Genomic DNA, 18,858 nt, shown 5'->3' with positions numbered 1-18,858 from the left:
CAAACAGAAGTCTTTAAAGTATCCTCAAATTTATGATCAGAAACATTGGCTTTATCTAGGTGAATGGTTGTTGAGAACTCCATGGAGTTAGTCTTTTAGAGTATTATAAGCATGAAAGAATTCCTTGGGTTTATGAATAAACAAAGAACCCAGATTCTTTACAGAAATCAGCAGTTCATTTAAAGATGGAATATAATTCTCAACAAGTGATCTCCTGACTTGATGAATATTGATTATTCAATCAACTCAGAAGCTGGGGAATCATTTAAAACAAGAATTAGATAAGATCCCATTATTAAAAACAGAAGCAGGGCCAGAGTATGATAGGGATGCCTGTCTCCTACTCTCCCCACCCACTGCAATTCAAATCCTCCCTCCTTTGATCTTGGATTCTATCCCCCAGATCCTGGAACCTCTCTTCCTTCCTTCCTCTCCCTTCTCCCTAGATCCTGAAACTCACTCCCCAACTCTTCCTACTCCCTCCTCTTCCGTATCCCAGATTCCTAATCTTCCCCATCTCCCATCCACCCTGTCTCTAATTCTCTTTCCTTCTCACACTCCTCTCCCCTTTCTCCTCACCCGATGTCTGATGAGCCTACTTTCCTCTTCTCATTCCTGAAGGCTCCTCCCTGTACTGATATTTAAGATCACTTTCTTCGCCCAATAAAAATAAAATAAATTATACTAGTTTTACAAATAAATATACTGTAAAGCTAATTTATTTTTATAATGTAATATAAAAGATGGAAATGCTTGCCAGTTTGCTTCAGAATTTTTTAATTTTTTGACAAGGAATCTATCCCTGAGCTGCCACAGGAAACTAGGGAACTGTGTCTTAGACCTCCAACCTCGGGGGAAGAGGGGGTAATGGGTCGACAGTTCCTAAGGTCCCCAAAACGCTAAATGCATCTCTGAGTGGTAGGGATTGTAAAGCTGAATAGTTGGGTGTGAGTTGACAGACCAGATAGGCCATATATTTCTTTGTTTCTACTAATATATCTTTGGGAATGAAATCTATACCAGTTTGACAAGGGAGATCTAAATGATTTTGGTTTATCTTCCAAATGAATTGTGTGCAATTATTTTTAGTGCATCTCTTGTAACTGTACTGTCTGTGGTTTGTTTTTTTTATATATATTAGCAGGGCAATGAAGTGGCAGTGGAACAGCCCCCAGTCGTTCAGTACCCTGGAAGCTCATCTGGATACATCCAGTCTGCACAAGAGAGTTTTAAACCTCCCCATCAGGAGTATACAAACATATACTCTACTGCCCAGCCATGGAGGGGAGATCACTATCAGCACCAACCTGATCTCACATTCCCAAGGCCTGAAAATTCTCCCGGAAAACAGGAGAACCCCTCCTCTGCTATTCACTTGCACCAGGAATTCCAGCCTGCAGTAAGCACCAAATTCTCTTAACTGTCTATTCTGTTTAAATTTCATGTTATGCAAGAGGGAATACCAAGAGTCACTCAGCAGCACTTGATTCAGAGGGAGGTATCTTTCGAAGGTACAAATGAAACAGGAGAATGGAGCATCCCAGCAGAGAAGTTCCTATAAAAGCAAAAGTAATCTATAAGTGCCTATAAGTAAAGAACCACCTAAATTAAGATTCCAAATTATCCCGGTCAACTTATAAGCAAGATGATAATAGAAATAAAAAACATACTTTGAAATGTCTGTATGCCAATACCACAAGTCTAAGAAGTAAAATGGGAGAGTTAAGAGTGTATAGCAGTGAATGAAGAGGTAGATATAATTGGCATCTCAGAGACCTGGTGGAAGGAGGTTAACCAATGGGTACAAATTATATCGCAGCAATAGGGTGGATCGACTTAATGGGAGGGGTGGCATTTTATGTTAGGGATGGCATAGAGTCCAATGGGATAAAGATCTTGCAGGAGAATAAATGCACATTCCCAGTACGTACCAGGATCAGTCCAGACAGCTGGGTTATGCCTCCCCTCCAGCAGATGGAGTCAGAGAGAAAACTGAAAGCACCCCCTAGATATACTGGTGTGCCTCCTGCGGTCCTTCAGTATATTCTCTGACTCCAGCAGATTGAGAGGCATAACCTGCGGTTCTGGTCTGGTCAGTGTTCTTGGTACTGTAAAAAAAAAAAAAAAAAAAAAGAGACAAGGGACAAGATCAATTGGTTCGTCTTTTCTGTCCTCTGTCTGCCTGTTTGTCTTTGTAAATTGTCTTGCGCTGCGAGTTTAGTGGTTAAGTGTGGGGCAGGCTCGGAGGGTCATACCCTCCTCTTCTTCCCGGGATAGAGTGTCCGTAGGGCTGGGGGAGAGTTTACCGGTGGGCCGGTCACCCTCCCCCCCCATACCAGGGATTTGGCCCTGAAGGGGGTTAAAAAAAAAAAAAAAAAAAAAAAAAAATTCAGTCTGAAGAGTCACTTAAGCCCTGTTGGGGACAGGCAGTGAGCTCCCCTGCTTAACCCCGAACCAAACGCCTGCCCGTGCCCTTTTCGGACCCCGGAGGGGGTGGCTAGTCCACCCGGCGCGAGTTAGCTCACCAGGGTTGGTTTTTTTATTTTTGGCGCCATTTTTCGCCGTCGCTTCAGGGCTCTCTCCTAGGATGCCGCGATCCTCGGATTGCCAGACATGTGGGGAGGCGGGGGGCGCGACTCTCCCGCGAGGGTCTCTGCCCTCGATGTCTTCCCGGGGGCGAGGGACCCTCGGGGGGGCCGAGCGCTGCCCGCAGCCGCTCTCCTCGCCCCTCTGCGTCGCGGCAAAGCAGCGCCTCAGGCAGCCGGTCTGCGGCCCCTCCTCCCTCGGGGAGGAGTGCGGCGGCCATCTTGGCCACGCGGCAGGAGGATTTTTCAGCTTCGGAGGGGGAGAACTCCCCTCCCCCCTCGCCGGACGCCCGCAGCTCGCGCTCTCCGCCCGATGTGGGGTCGCCTCGAGGCCCCCCCTCAGCGGATGCCCCGAAGAAAGGTGTTAAAAGGTCAGTGCCTTTTTCGGCGGAGTTTGTGCTTTTAATGCACAAGGCATTTTTACAGGCTGAGTCCGGCTGCGAGCTGGAGGTGCCCCCTCCCCCGAAGGTGCCCAAAAAGTCTCCCCTACCTCAGGGGAGTCCACCGGGGGTGGGGTCGGCCGGGGTTCCGGCTCCCCGCCCGCGGGGGGGGGGAGCTGAGGGCCTGAGCGATACAGGGGCCGCTCCAGAGTCCCCGGGGGCTCCGGATTTGTTAACAACGGACGAGCAGGGGTCCGTAGAGGGGGATGACCCTCAGGTGCTCCGTTTGTTTGCCAAGGAGGAGTTAAGTGCCCTTATTCTCCACGTGCTGCAGGAGCTGGAATTAACGACGCCGCCTCAAGAGGCGGACTCGTCCACGGGGGATATCGCGATGGCGGGGCTTCGGGCCCCCCCTCAGACTTTTCCCTTTCATCACAAGGTGCTGCAGATTGTCTCGAAAGAATGGGAACTGCCAGAGGCTTCCCTGCGCGTGAATCGAGCCATGGAAAAGCTATATCCCTTACCTAAGGATTCTCTGGAACTGTTGAAGACACCCGCGGTAGATTCGGCTGTCACGGCTGTGGTCAAGCATACGACTATCCCCGTGACGGGGGGTATAGCGCTGAAGGACCTCCAAGACCGCAAGCTTGAGGTCTTATTAAAGCGTATTTTTGATGTGGCGGCACTGGGGGTCCGAGCGGCGGCTTGCAGCAGCCTTGTACAGAGGGCCAACCTCCGCTGGGTTCAGCAGCTGCTGACCATGCAGGAGCTACCTCCGGGTGAGGCTGAACAGGCGAATTGTGTTGAAGCGGCGGTCGCTTATACAGCGGATGCCTTGTATGACTTGTTGCGCACATCGGCTCGTATTATGTCCTCGGCAGTCTCAGCCAGGAGGTTGCTGTGGCTCCGTCGTTGGTCGGCGGATGCCACCTCCAAGGCGAGGTTAGGTTCCTTTCCCTTTAAGGGCAAGTTGCTGTTCGGCGACGAGCTGGACCAGCTCATTAAGGATCTGGGTGACAACAAGGTTTACAAGCTGCCGGAGGATAAGCCTCGGCAACCTCGGGCGTTTGGTAACGCCAGGGCTCGCTTTCGTGGACAAAGGCGTTTCCGTGGGGGAAGAGGAGGTTCCTTCTCCCAACGGCAGCCGGCGACGAGATCCCAGGCCTGGTCTTCTTCTTCCTTTCGTGGCAGGAGGCCTCTACGTGGAGGCTCTTCCCAAGGCTTTCCTGCCATTAAGCCCGCGCAATGAAGGTGCGCGGGCCCACTCCTCCGTGCCCGTTATCGGAGGTCGGTTGTCCCGGTTCTGGGAGGAGTGGGCCGCAATTACTTCGGATCAATGGGTCCTCGACGTGGTTCGGTACGGCTACGAGTTGGATTTTGTACGTCCCCTCCGGGATCTCTTCCTGGTTTCGCCGTGCGGGCCCGTAGAAAAGCAGGTAGCTATAGCTCAAACGGTCGCCCATCTACAGGCTCTGGGGGCGGTGGTTCCGGTTCCCGGGGACCAGCTCAGGACGGGTCGGTATTCCATATACTTCCTGGTGCCCAAGAAGGAGGGCACCTTCCGACCCATTCTGGATCTCAAGGGAGTAAACAAGGCGTTGCGAGTGCCCCGCTTCCGGATGGAGACCCTCCGGTCTGTTATTGCGGCCGTCCACAAGGGAGAATTCTTGGCTTCTTTGGATCTGACAGAGGCCTATCTGCACATCGGCATAAGAGAACGGCATCAAAGGTACTTGAGGTTCATGGTGATGGGGGACCACTACCAGTTTTGCGCCCTCCCCTTCGGGTTGGCCACCGCGCCGAGAGTGTTCACCAAAGTTCTCGTGGTGGTAGCGGCTTCCCTCCGCCGGCAAGGCGTCCTGGTACACCCCTATCTCGACGATTGGCTCATTCGAGCGAAGTCGCACGAGGCATGCACCCGGGCGGTCTCCTTAGTGGTGCGCCAGCTGCAGAGGTTGGGTTGGGTAGTCAACTTCGCGAAGAGCAAGCTCGAACCAACCCAACAGCTGGAGTTCCTGGGAGCTCGGTTCGACACCTTGAGGGGCAAGGTTTTTCTTCCGCAACAACGCATGCTCAATCTCATGACTCAGGTACGGCGCCTGTTAGAGCTCGAGATTCCCACGGTCTGGGATTATTTACAAGTCATTGGTCATATGGTGTCTACTATGGAAATGGTACAATGGGCTTTTGCGCATATGCGTCCATTACAAAGAGCGCTTCTATCTCGCTGGGATCCCCGCTCGGAGGAGTACGGGATGGAGTTGCCTTTGCCGGAGCTGGCTCGCTCCAGTCTCTCTTGGTGGTTGATTCCGGCCAATCTCCTACAGGGGGTGGACCTCGAACCCCCGTTTTGGTTGGTGGTGACGACGGATGCCAGCCTGTCGGGCTGGGGTGCGGTCTGCCAGTCCCGTGCAGTCCAGGGCACCTGGTCAGCACTCCAGGCGACTTGGTCCATAAACCGCTTGGAGACCAGAGCGGTCCGCCTGGCCTTGCGTTGTCTCCTTCCGCTGGTACGCGGACGAGCAGTAAGAGTTCTGTCGGACAATGCGACCACAGTGGCGTACATAAATCGACAAGGCGGCACGAAAAGCCAAGCAGTAGCGTCCGAGGCGGCGCTGTTGATGTCCTGGGCGGAAAGGCACATAGAGCGTCTCGCGGCCACCCACATTGCCGGCGTGGACAACGTTCAAGCGGATTATCTCAGCCGGCAGCACCTAGATCCAGGCGAATGGGAGATCTCGTTGGAAGCGATGGCTCTCATCGCGCGGCGTTGGGGGACTCCGCGCTTAGACCTCATGGCGACTCGTCAAAATGCAAAGGCGGCCCGCTTCTTCAGTCGGAGAAGGGAGCACGCGTCAGAAGGGGTGGACGCGCTAGCCCTTCCGTGGCCTCGTCACATTCTTCTTTATGTGTTCCCTCCGTGGCCGCTGGTGGGGAAAGTGCTAAGGCGCATAGAGTCCCATCACGGTCCGGTGATTCTCGTGGCTCCGGAATGGCCGCGGCGCCCGTGGTTCGCGGATCTGGTCAACTTGGCAGTCGACGGCCCACTGCGTCTCGGTCATCTTCCCAATCTCCTTCGGCAGGGTCCAGTATTTTTCGATCTGGCGGATCGTTTTTGTCTGGCGGCTTGGCTTTTGAGAGGAAGCGGTTGAAGAAGAGAGGTTATTCGGACGCGGTGGTGTCTACTCTCCTTCGGGCGCGTCGATCTTCCACTACTCTCGCCTACGCGAGGGTTTGGAAGGTTTTCCATGATTGGTGTGACACGGCAGGTACGTCGGCCAGACGTTCGTCAGTGGCGGATATCCTTATGTTCTTACAGGATGGATTGAAGAAGGGGTTGGCGTATAATTCGCTTCGAGTTCAGGTGGCGGCTTTGGGCTGCTTGAGGGGTAAGGTCGAAGGTTCTTCCCTTGCGAGTCATCCAGATGTGGCTCGTTTTTTGCGAGGGGTTAGAAACTTGCGTCCTCCCGTCAGGCTTCCCTGTCCGTCTTGGAACTTGAACTTGGTACTCCGCGGTTTGTGTGTGGCTCCGTTTGAACCTCTTAAGGCGGCTTCTTTGAAGGATCTCACCCTTAAGACTGTTTTCCTTGTCGCCATTTCCTCGGCTCGTCGGGTGTCGGAGCTTCAGGCTCTCTCTTGCAGGGAACCGTTTTTGCGCATTTCGGCGTCCGGAGTTTCCCTACGAACTGTTCCTTCCTTCCTACCTAAGGTGGTTTCCACGTTCATGTCAACCAAACGGTGGAATTACCTTCCTTTTCGGACGAGGACCTACAGTCTGCTCAGGGTCGGGACTTGAGGCGTTTGGATGTCCGTCGGATTCTCTTACGCTATTTGGAGGTTACGAATGACTTTAGAAAGTCAGATCACCTTTTCGTGTTGTGGAGTGGACCCAGGAAGGGTCTTCAAGCGTCCAAAGCTACGATTGCACGCTGGTTGAAAAGTGCTATTGCGTCCACGTATGTTGGCTGTGGTAAGCCTGTTCCCGCTGGACTTAAGGCTCATTCTCTGCGTTCTCAAGCGACTTCATGGGCAGAGAATCACTTGGTTTCGTGCCAAGAGATATGCAGGGCGGCCACATGGAAATCTTGGCATACTTTTTCCAGGCATTATCGCCTGGATGTCCGGGGACCTCCTGCAGAGTCCTTTGGGAGCAGTGTGATTCGAGCGGGACTCTCAGGGTCCCACCCCAGTTAAGGCGGCTCGGGTACATCCCAGCTGTCTGGACTGATCCTGGTACGTACTGGGAAAGGAAAATTAGGTTCTTACCTTTGCTAATTTTCATTCCAGTAGTACCATGGATCAGTCCAGACGCCCGCCCTTGGTGCTTCTGGGAGTCCGCTCGTAGTCTGTCGTTTTCATTGCAGTTTTCTGTCTTGTGTCGGTCGCCTCAGTGTCATGGGGCCGGTTGCTATTTTATAGCGTTCTTGTTGTACACTTGTGGTGTCCTGTTTGTTGTTTCTGGTTTTTTTACCTGTTTCAAGGACGTGGCTACTTGATCTGGTCACTGTTTAAAAAAAAAAAAAAAAAAAAAAAAAAAAATTTTTTGTGGAAGGACTTTGTGTGTAGTGCTTCTGCTTTGATATCACATATACTGAAGGACCGCAGGAGGCACACCAGTATATCTAGGGGGTGCTTTCAGTTTTCTCTCTGACTCCATCTGCTGGAGGGGAGGCATAACCCAGCTGTCTGGACTGATCCATGGTACTACTGGAATGAAAATTAGCAAAGGTAAGAACCTAATTTTCCTGTAGAATATTTTTGGATAGAAATCCTGTGTTTGCTGGAGAAGAATGTAGCATGCGGGCATACTACCTGTAAAAATGATTAAGAACATAAGAAAATGCCATACTGCGTCAGACCAAGGGTCCATCAAGCCCAGCATCCTATTTCCAACAGTGGCCAATCCAGGCCATAAGAACCTGGCAAGTACCCAAAAACTAAGTTTATTCCATGTTACCATTGCTAATGGCAGTGGCTATTCTCTAAGTGAACTTAATAGCAGATAATGGACTTCTCCTCCAAGAACTCATCCAATCCATTTTTAAACACAGCTATACTAACTGCACTAACCACATCCTCTGGCAACAAATTCCAGAGTTTAATTGTGCGTTGAGTAAAAAAGAACTTTCTCCGATTAGTTTTAAATGTGCCCCATGCTAACTTCATGGAGTGCCCCCTAGTCTTTCTACTATCCGAAAGAGTAAATAACCAATTCACATCTACCCATTCTAGACGTCTCATAATTTTAAACATCTCTATCATATCCCCCCTCAGCCGTCTCTTCTCCAAGCTGAAAAGTCCTAACCTCTTTAGTCTTTCCTCATAGGGGAGCTGTTCCATTCCCCTTATCATTCTGGTAGCCCTTCTCTGTACCTTCTCCATCGCAATTATATCTTTTTTGAGATGTGGCGACCAGAATTGTACACAGTATTCAAGGTGCGGTCTCACCATGGAGCGATACAGAGGCATTATGACATTTTCCGTTTTATTCACCATTCCCTTTCTAATAATTCCCAACATTCTGTTTGCTTTTTTGACTGCCGCAGCACACTGAACCGACGATTTCAATGTGTTATCCACTATGACGCCTAGATCTCTTTCTTGGGTTGTAGCACCTAATATGGAACTCAACATTGTATAATTATAGCATGGGTTACTTTTCCCTATATGCATCACCTTGCACTTATCCACATTAAATTTCATCTGCCATTTGGATGCCCAATTTTCCAGTCTCACAAGGTCTTCCTGCAATTTATCACAATCTGCTTGTGATTTAACTACTCTGAACAATTTTGTATCATCTGCAAATTTGATTATCTTACTCATCGTATTTCTTTCCAGATCATTTATAAATATATTGAAAAGTAAGGGTCCCAATACAGATCCCTAAGGCACTCCACTGTCCACTCCCTTCCACTGAGAAAATTGTCCATTTAATCCTACTCTCTGTTTCCTGTCTTTTAGCCAGTTTGCAATCCACGAAAGGACATCGCCACCTATCCCATGACTTTTTACTTTTCCTAGAAGCCTTTCATGAGGAACTTTGTCAAACGCCTTCTGAAAATCCAAGTATACTACATCTACCGGTTCACCTTTATCCACATGTTTATTAACTCCTTCAAAAAAGTGAAGCAGGTTTGTAAGGCAAGACTTGCCCTGGGTAAAGCCCTGCTGACTTTGTTCCATTAAACCATGTCTTTCTATATGTTCTGTGATTTTGATGTTTAGAACACTTTCCACTATTTTTCCTGGCACTGAAGTCAGGCTAACCGGTCTGTAGTTTCCCGGATCGCCCCTGGAGCCCTTTTTAAATATTGGGGTTACATTTGCTATCCTCCAGTCTTCAGGTACAATGGATGATTTTAATGATAGTCAGACAATGAGATGCTAAGAGAAGTTAGGGGAGCTAACAAATTTGGCAAAATAGCAATAATGGGAGATTTCCCCAATATTGACTGGGTAAATGTAACATCAGGACATGCTAGAGAGGTAAAATGCCTGAATGGAATAAATGACTTCTTCATGGAGCAATTTGTTCAGGAACTGACAGGAGAGAGAGCCATTCTAGATTTAATTCTTAATGGAACGCAGAATTTTGGTATAAGAGGCAACTTAATGACTGCAAGGGGGACAATATGTAAATCTAGAGCTCTAGCACTAAACTTTCAAAAGGGAGACTTTAATAAAATGAGAATAGTTAGAAAAAACTGAAATGTGCCTCTACAAAGATTGAGTGTATACAACAGGTGTGGACATAGTTTCAAAATACTATTTTAGAAGCGCAATCCAGATATATTCCTCACATTAAAAAAGGTAGAAGGAAAGCCAGATAACTGGTTAAAAGGCAAGATGAATTTAAAAAATTGGAATGATCCATCTGAAGAAAATAAGCAAAAGTATAAGAACTGGCAAGTTAAATGTAAGACATTGATAAGACAGGCTAAGAGAGAATTTGAAAAGAAGTTTATTATGAACCCATAATAAAAATGTTAAGCATATCTGAAGCAGAAAGTCTGTGAGGGAATCGGTTGGACTGTTAGATGATCGAGGGATTAAATGGGCACTTAGGGAAGATAAGGCCATCGAGGAAAGACTAAACAAATTTTCTGGTTTGGTGTTTACAAATTACGATGTTGGGGAGATACCCCTTCTCGAAACAGTTTTCAAGAGTAATGATTCAGATGAATTGACCCAAATCATGGTGAACCTGGAAGATGTAAAGGCCTGCTTGACAAACTGAAGAGTAGCAGATCACCTAACCAGATGATAGACACTCCAGGGTTCTGAAGAAACTAAAAAATGAAATTTCAGATCTATTACTAGTAATCTGTAATCTATCATTAAAAGCATCCGTTCTACCTGAAGACTGGAGGGTGGCCAATGTTACCCCAATATTTAAAAAGGGCTCTAGGTATGATCCAAGAAACCAGAGACTGGTGAACCTGACTTCAGAGGTAGGAAAATTTGTAGAAATTATTCTAAAGAATGAAATCTCAGAACATATAGATAGACATGGTTTAATTGAATATAGCCAGCATGAATTTACCCAAGGGAAGTCTTGCCTTACGAATCTGCTACACTTTTTTGAACAGGTTAATAAACAAATAAAAGGGGAGCCAGTAGATTATAGTATATTTGCATCTTCAGAAGGTGTTTGCCAAAGTCCTCCATGAGAGACTCCTAAGAAAATTAAAAAGTCATGGGATAAAAGGCAATGTCCTTTTGTGGCTTGCAAACTAGCTAAAAGATAGAAAGCATAGAATAGGATTAAAAGGTCAGTTTTCTCTGTAGAGAATGGTAAACAGTGGAGTGCCTGAGGGATCTGGTGCCAGTGTTTTTTAATCTACCTTATAAATGGGCTCTGACCGACGGCCCGCAAATGCGCAGTAGAGAGCAGCTCTACCGCGCATGTGCGGGCGAGCACGTCGGTCAGAGCCGTGCGTGCCCGAAAAAAAAAAATGGCGGTGGGGCCGCAGGAGCGGCGGCGAAGGTGAAAAGCTGGAGCGGCGGCAGCCGCGAAGCAGGAGGAGCAGTAGCGAAGACGAGCAGGAGCGGGAGGAGAAGCAGCGGCGCCGCTCGCGCGCGGGAGGGACACACCCCTCCCTCCGAGATCTGCCGGTTGTGGATGATCAGAGAGGGGAGGGGATTGAGAGAGGGGGAGTGACTGAGGAAAGGGAGGGAAGGTGAGAGGGAGGGAGGTGTGAGAGAGAGAGAGAGGGAGGTGAGAGAGAGGGAGGGTGGTGTGAGAGGGGGAGGGAGGTGAGAGAGAGGGATGGAGGTGTGAGAGGGAGGTGAGGAGGACGAGAGGGGGAGGGAGGTGTGAGAGCAGGGGGAGGGAGGTGTTGAGAGAGGGAGGTTGGAGAGAGAGGGGGAGGGGAGGTGTGTGAGATGAGAGAGAGGGGGGAGGGGTGAGAGAGAGGGCGGGAGGGGGACAGGTGAGAGGGAGGGAGGTGATGAGGAGGAGGGACGGGGAGATGGGAGGGGAAGGTGAGTGAAGAGAGAGGGAGGTGGGAGAGGAGTGTAAGGAGGAGGGAGAGAATGAGCGTGGAGGGAGTGGAAGGAACGGACCGAGCCCGTGTGTTACGGGCTTAACGGCTAGGTATATTATTCAAATGGATTCTAAGAAATGGGAACCATGGAGTTGAGATGATCAAATTTGCAACATAACACAAAATTATTTAGAGTTGTTAAATTCACAAGCAGGTTTATGATAGATTGTCAGGGAGGATGTTGCAAGACTAGGAGACTGGGCATCCAAATGGCAGATGGAATTTAATGTAGACAAGTGCAAAATTATGCACATAGGGGCAGATTTTCAAAGGGTTACGTATGGAACCCCAAAAACCTGCTCCTGCACGCGGGAAGGGGCGTGGCGTGGTGCGGCCCGGGGGCGGGACCGAGGTCTCTGGCACAGCGGCTGTGCCGGGGGATGGCGCGCCGGCAGCTGGCCGGCACACGCAAGATACGCCTGCCAGACGCAGGCATAAATAATTGAAACCAGGTGGGGGGGATTTAGGTAGAGCTGGGGGGTGGGTTAGATAGGGGAAGGTTGGGGGAAGTGGGAAAAAAGTTCCCTCCGAGGCTGCTCCGATTTTGGAGCAGCCTTAGAGGGAACACGGAAAGCCATCAGGGCTCCCCTAGGGCTCGGCGTGCACAAGTGTGCACCCCCTTGCGTGCACCGACCCCGGATTTTATAACATGCTCGCGGCAGCACGCACATGTTATAAAATCGGGTGTACATTTGTGCACGCCAGGTAGCGCGCACAAATGTACCCCACGTGCGCAGATTTTAAAATCTGCCCCTTGGGGAAAAGTAACCCACATTGTAGCTCCATGATGTTAAGTTCCATATTAGTAGTTACCACACAGGAAAACGATCTGGACATCATAGTAGGCAATACATTGAAATCAATGACTCTGTGTGGTGCAGCAGTTAAAAGCAAAAAGTTAGGAATTATTAGGAAAGGAATGGTGAATTAAACAGAGAATGTCATAGTATCTCTATATTGCTCCACGGTGAGACCATACCTTGCATATTGTATGCAGTTCTGGTCACTGCATATAGTTGCACTAGAAAAGTTTCAGAGAAGGGAGACCAAAATGATATGGGGCAAGGAACGGCTGCCATATGAGGAAAGAAGTCAGGGCTGTTCAGCTTGGAGAAAAGACGGCTAAGGGGGGATATGATAGAGGTCTATAAAATCATGAGAGGACTAAATGGGTAAATGTGAATCATTTATTTACTCTTTCAGATAACACAAGGACAAGAGGGCACTTCATGAAGTTAGCAAGTAGTACATTTAAAACAAATTGGAAAAATGTCTTTCAGTTAACACACAATTGAGCTCTGGAATTCATTGCCAGAGACTGTAGTTAAGGCAGTGAGTGTAGTTGGGTTTAAAAAAAAGGTTTGGACATGTTCCTAGAGGAGAAGTCCATAAACTGCTATTAATCAAATTGATTTAGGGAATAGCCACTGCTTAATACTGGCATTTGTAGCATAGGATTTATTTACTGTCTGAGTATTTGCAAAGTACTTCTATCCTGGATTAGCCACTGTTGGAAAAAGGATGCTGGACTTGAATGGAACCTCAGTCTGACCCAGTATGGCAACTTCTTATCTTCTTATATTCTTAAGTGAAAAGTTACAGACCTGGAAAATGAAGAACTTCCACATTTATTTACTGAATAGGTACAGCACAAGAAATATCAGCGCAAGCATTCTTTATGCATTGTCTCACCAAAGACCTGATTCAGCTTGAGTAGCAGCAGAGTACGCTTCTCTTATATATACTGCCCTACCACAGAACAGATGCAGCATGGGTAGGCTGGGACAGCAGTAATGCAACCTTTATGTATTCATTTATTTTACTTATTTTTGGATTTAGCTCACACATCGTTTATAGCTCAAGGTGAGTTACATTCAGGCTGCTACTCTACTCTTTCACACACTGGCCTCCGTAATCTCTCTTCAGTCAAGGAGTTACAGTTTTTTTGTTGGGGTATTAAGAAACAGGAAGGAAAATGATCTACCCTCTTGGAAATTTCTCAAGATAGGAGATTTGATTTTGTCACACTGGGTAAGCCTAATGGCCATTTACCTTGTAAATATAGAAAACGTCATAACAAGCAGTGAGGTGTTCCTCAAGCAATGCATGACAAAAAAAATACATTTTCCTCAAGTAAGCGAAACCAAAGATGGATTTCTTTAAGTAGTGCTCAGCAGATATATATTCATTTTCTCTTTCAGGAAGAAAATAGAGGCATTTTAGCAACAATGATGTTCTTCCTTCACTTGGGAGTTTATTTTACAGTATGTATAGCTAGCAGTATTGGAAATACTGCTAGGTATGCATACAGTAAGATCTGTACCAAATTCAGGTTGAAAAAGAGTTTTGTAACTCTCATTGCTTGCCTCTCTAGATGACCATGGCTGAATTATGGATTTCGTTTAGTCTGGGCTCTCAAAACTAGGCCATTCTCCGCCAACAAGCAGGAATGAATTAGCCATTACAAATGGATGATGTCATCTGATGGTGCCAATGCAGGACCCATCTCTCAGAACTCAGAAAAGTATTTACTGAACATGCGTGAGAGCTCCTGTGCATGCATGCCGCCTTGTGAGCCCTTCAATCTTCATCTGAGCTACCGCACAGATGTATCCCAATCTCTGTCTTACAATTTTTTTGGTTTTAACCTTTGTGCACTTTTACTGCCGTACTGCTTTTTCAGAATTTTTTTGTCACTGCCTCAGCAGCTCCTGGAACAGAATTTCTAAGTTCTAAACAAAAAAATGAATTAGATAAGTATGGAAAAGCCCAAGGCAAATTCTGCGGTCAGTGGCTTCGAGGCCTACATCTGTGAGCATCAGGTATGCATCGTGCATACTCAATCTATCTTGTTATTGCTGCCTGGGCACAGACATTACTCCTCCAATTGCTACAGCTGTGGTAAGATGTCCCATAGGGTACAGCAACACTGTGCCTGGAAGATGGAGGTCCTAAGGAAGACAGGTAAGAGGCTGAGCAGCAGAGCAGCTCCTTGTCCAGAAATGAAGTATCATTGGACTCTTGACAGCAGATTTTGCCAGGAATCTTCCTCCTCCTGCTCCTACAACCCTGGAAAAGCACCTCTCCCCTCACCCCCCCCCCCCCCCCCCCCCCCCCGCCTCCATGGCACCCTTTCCCAGATCCATCTGGTCAGGGGTTAAAGATGGCACAAAAACCTGTGGTGCCAGACAAGGTGCTGATAGCAGAACCTAACCAAAATGAGGTTAGGGGCCAACTCCCTCAGAGTGGAATAAAAGACCTGCGCCACCAGCACAGGGCTGCGCCAGAGTGGGCTCCTCCTTGACACTGAGGTGCGACATTCCCTCATTGGCATAGGTCTCATCATCCTTCCTGGCACAGAAAATCCTGATGGTGCCATTTATTTTACCTAAGCCCAGTGCTCACCAGAGTGCTGCCTGTATGTCATCAATGCAGAGCTTACATATTCGGTGTTTCATGCTAAAGTCCCAACAGTGGTGCTGGAGTGAAATACCTTGGCACATAAGCCCAACAGTCCTGCACCAGCATGGATGCTGCTGGTGTAGTCCAGGGACCAAGGCGTCATTCGATGGAACTCGTTGTCATAATCAACATGGAGCGCCTTAGAATCGGCCGCTGCCACAGTAGATGGTGCCACTACAGCGTAAAGTTCCTCCTCAGCTTTACTAAAAGCCCTCAGTGAGGATGAGCCAATCTGAGTCTCCAAAGAAGCAACTCTGGAGTCTCTAAAGATATTATTACAATTTAGGGTAAACAAATCAAAACATTTTATTTTATACTCAAATCATTAGTTTGTTTATTGACACAACATTTTCCTAATTGGTTCAAATTATAATTCTTATCTCATACGTATGTAAATGGGATATTGTAAGTCATGTGATTTCTAAGTTAAACGTACAAGTAAGTGGGGGGTACAAGCTCCTGACCCTTAGCCTATATTCTGTAACAGATAACAGAAAATACAACAGAAGTTTTATCAGTACATACGGAGAACAAGAAATCCTTGAAACAATCTCAAAAAGGATTTGAAATGGCTTAATCATAAAAAAGTTATAAACTAGAGCATTACTTTGGATGAAAATAATTTCTTCTAATAAAAATGTCACTTATCAAAAAGCAGGAGTATAGTAAGCAATACTCTTAGCTTAAAGCATTAAGGGTCAGATTTTAAAAGGGTTAAGCGAGCCGGGCCTATTTTCATACATATACTTGTATTTGAAGGATCTTGGAATTCCCTGACTTTACAAATTGGTTAGGTTGAAAATACTCTTGGCACCAGGAGAAGAGGATTTAGAGGATAAAGAATACGTCCAATTTCAGAGCAGCCTGGGAGGGAATGTGGGAAGGCAGTATGGCTCGGCATGCGCAAAGTGCACAATTGTGCACCCCCTTGCGCGCATCGACCCCCGATTTTATAACATGCGCGCGCACGTTTGAAAATCTATCCCTAAGTCAGCTTTCACAATATTGTCAGAATAACCGTATCAGTAGATTATGAGAAATCCCTGACAGTTTCTAGTATCTTAATTCATATAGCCACTAGAGATATGAATCGTTTTTTGTGTTCGTGTCGCTCTTCGTTTTTCGTCCGCCGCTGAAAAAGTCGTTTTTTTGCGGTTCGGGGTTCTTTTTTGCGAAAAATCATTTTTTGAGTTAGTGCGCACTAATAAAAACTGTTAGATTTTGTTAGTTTTTGTTAGTACGCGCTAATCCAAAAAACGAATTTGTGAAAAAACGGGAAAATCCCAATCATTTTTTGGAGTCCCCGAAACATGCCAAATTGGACAATTTCGTTGAAATTTTCCAATTCGGAAAAAACGAATGCACATCTCTAATAGCCAGCTGCAAGGAATAGCACAGACTGTCTCTAAAGAGGAGGAGGAGGAGGTGGAAAATTGGTAAAAGGACAATCTCTTTTCCATTCTATGACAATAATCACAGCGACCAAGAGACCTATGTTTTCTCTAAATCCTCTTCCCCTACAGCCAAGAGTATTTTTAACCTAACCAATTTGTAAATTCCAGGATCCTTCAAATACAAGTCTATGTAGACTTCTCTAGCCTATCTTTCAATTCAGCAAGAGTTAATTGTTGCTTTCTCTGAACTGCTTCCTACAGTCCATCATCGTATACTGTTAACTTTTCATCTGAAGCTTCAATTTCTAGGTTCTCTAATTCCACTCTCAAATCTTCAATCTTTTCTAGGTCATTTATTAGGAGCTGCATATTTGCATCATGATAATCAGGTGGTAAAAACTCACACTAGTGTCTTTCACTTCACAAACTCTTTTTTTCAAAAATTTTCTAATTCTAGCTTTTTTGTCTTTGGAATTTTTTTAATTCTTTTTTTTTCTTTCTTTATTATTATAAGAAAATTTTTTTTGAAAGGGGAATTTAACCCCAATCTTAAAGTCTTATTTCTAGGAACCGGAATTCAATCCCAATCCAAACCAAAGACTTAACCAAATATTGGATTTCAACCAGTAAGATAGAATTGTTTTGCACCACATCAAGTTAATTTATGAGCTCAAATCAAATCACAAGAAACAAAATAAACTAAAATATAAACCCCATACAATCCACACTAAAAAGAAATACTTATTCAGAACTTACCAAAAGAAAGGACTGCAACCTAAATGGAATAAGTTTGTTAAAAAGCATACACAAGACACTAGACACACAATAAACAAAGACACAAGACATACAGGGGTAGATTTTAAAAGGTTGTGTGTGGGCGTACATAATTGCATGCTACCCGGTGCGTGCACATAACTTGCTCGCGCAGGCTCGCACAAATTATAAAATCAGGGGTCAGCGCATGCAAAGGGGTGCACAATTGTTCACCTTGTGCGTACCGAGCCACGCTGCCTTCCCCCATTTCCTTCCCCCTAACCTGACCTTCCCACCCTTTCCCCTAACCTTCCCCCCCCTCAAAAATTGTTTTACCTTTTGCGCCTGCCTCTGGGCAGGCTCAAGTTCTGCGCGATCCCCGGCACAGCGGCAAATATGGCCGTTGTGCCGGGAGCCTTCCCCCGGACCGCTCCCGCCTCTCCCCTGTTTGCAAGCCCCGGGACTTACACACGTCCCAGGGCTTTACGCGCACTGCTGGGCCTTTTTAAAATAGGCCCGGCGCACGTAAGTCCGGTTACGAGCATAACCCTTCTAAAATCCGGCCCACAATTAGGAAGCGTCTATGTTGCTAGAATTTTTATCATCTTGGGATATGTCGCAGTGGGTAGGTTTTAGCACTGATCGGGGCTCATGTTTTAGATTTAGTTTTTGGCACAGAGCAAATAGAAGTTTGAGAATTCAGGGAAATGAGGCGGTTAATATGGTCTGATCATAACAATTATTTATTTTTTATTTATGATAACAGGAAGGGAAGAATTGGAAAGAAGGAAAAGGAAGATTGAATTTAGAGGGAAAATAGATAGGGAGGAGTTTTATTTAAGGTGAGGCAACCTCTACATTGAACAGGGGGAGAATACTATAAAAGGTTTGTTAAGGAAGTGGAATCTGTCATTGAAGGAGGTTTTGAATGAGGTTGCTCCAATGATGAAAAGGAATAGAAGGTTGAGAGAGATTGCACCATGGGTATTCTAGAGATTTAAAAGAAATTCAGAAGGAAGTATGTAGAAAGGAAATGGTTGAAGGTCCCATGTTTAGGTAGATAAATTGTCTTGGAAACAGAGTGCTAATTTTAATTCTGGAAGGATTAGAGCTGCTAAGAAGTTATATTATGAAAATCAGATTAGAGAGGCTGAGTATAATTCAAAAGTAATTTTTGCTATTATGCAGGAAATGTTAAGAAAAAACTGCTCAAAATGGTTATTCCAGAGAGTTTGAATAGTGAATGTATTGCATGGTTTTGAAAAAGTAAGATTAGAAGGTTGCAAATTAATATGCTTAGTGAGTCATCTTTGGTTGGGATTAGTTGTTTGGAAGAACAGAGGATGAGAGATGGAGGAGTTAGGGAAGGGAGAGGTGTATTTGAAGAGGTGGGATAGTTGGAACTCAGGGAAATATTATGGAGTTGTAGCCCACCTACATGTAGTTTACACCCTTGTCCCTCATATTTGATGAATGATCCATAACTTCTATGTTAGCTAACATCCACTTAGCCCTGAACGCAGCTAAAACGGAACTACTCTTCATCTCCAACCACCCTGATGGCACTTCCCACCATACACTACACAACACAACTAATACACCACACCAATTACGAGCAGTTAGAGACCTGGGTGTCATCTTAGACCATCAACTAAATTTCAAACCATACATCAACTCCCTCCTTAAAGGAGGTTTCTACAAACTAAATGTCCTCAGAAAACTCAAACCCTTACTA

The 18,858-nt window shown here is 46.4% G+C and overlaps 1 protein-coding gene across 1 annotated transcript in view; it reads left to right on the top strand.

Moving 5' to 3' along the window:
* The window catches only part of COL18A1 (collagen type XVIII alpha 1 chain), a 352,734-nt gene that overhangs the window by 307,117 nt on the left and 26,759 nt on the right, over nt 1-18,858 (top strand). The window contains exon 37 of the mRNA XM_029606745.1: nt 1,142-1,399. Coding sequence (XP_029462605.1) covers nt 1,142-1,399 — 258 coding nt within the window. The remainder of the gene's footprint in view (nt 1-1,141; nt 1,400-18,858) is intronic.

This window comes from Rhinatrema bivittatum, chromosome 6, assembly GCF_901001135.1.
Source record: "Rhinatrema bivittatum chromosome 6, aRhiBiv1.1, whole genome shotgun sequence".
NCBI lineage: Eukaryota > Metazoa > Chordata > Amphibia > Gymnophiona > Rhinatrematidae > Rhinatrema > Rhinatrema bivittatum.
This window is presented reverse-complemented; position numbering and strand designations above follow the sequence as displayed.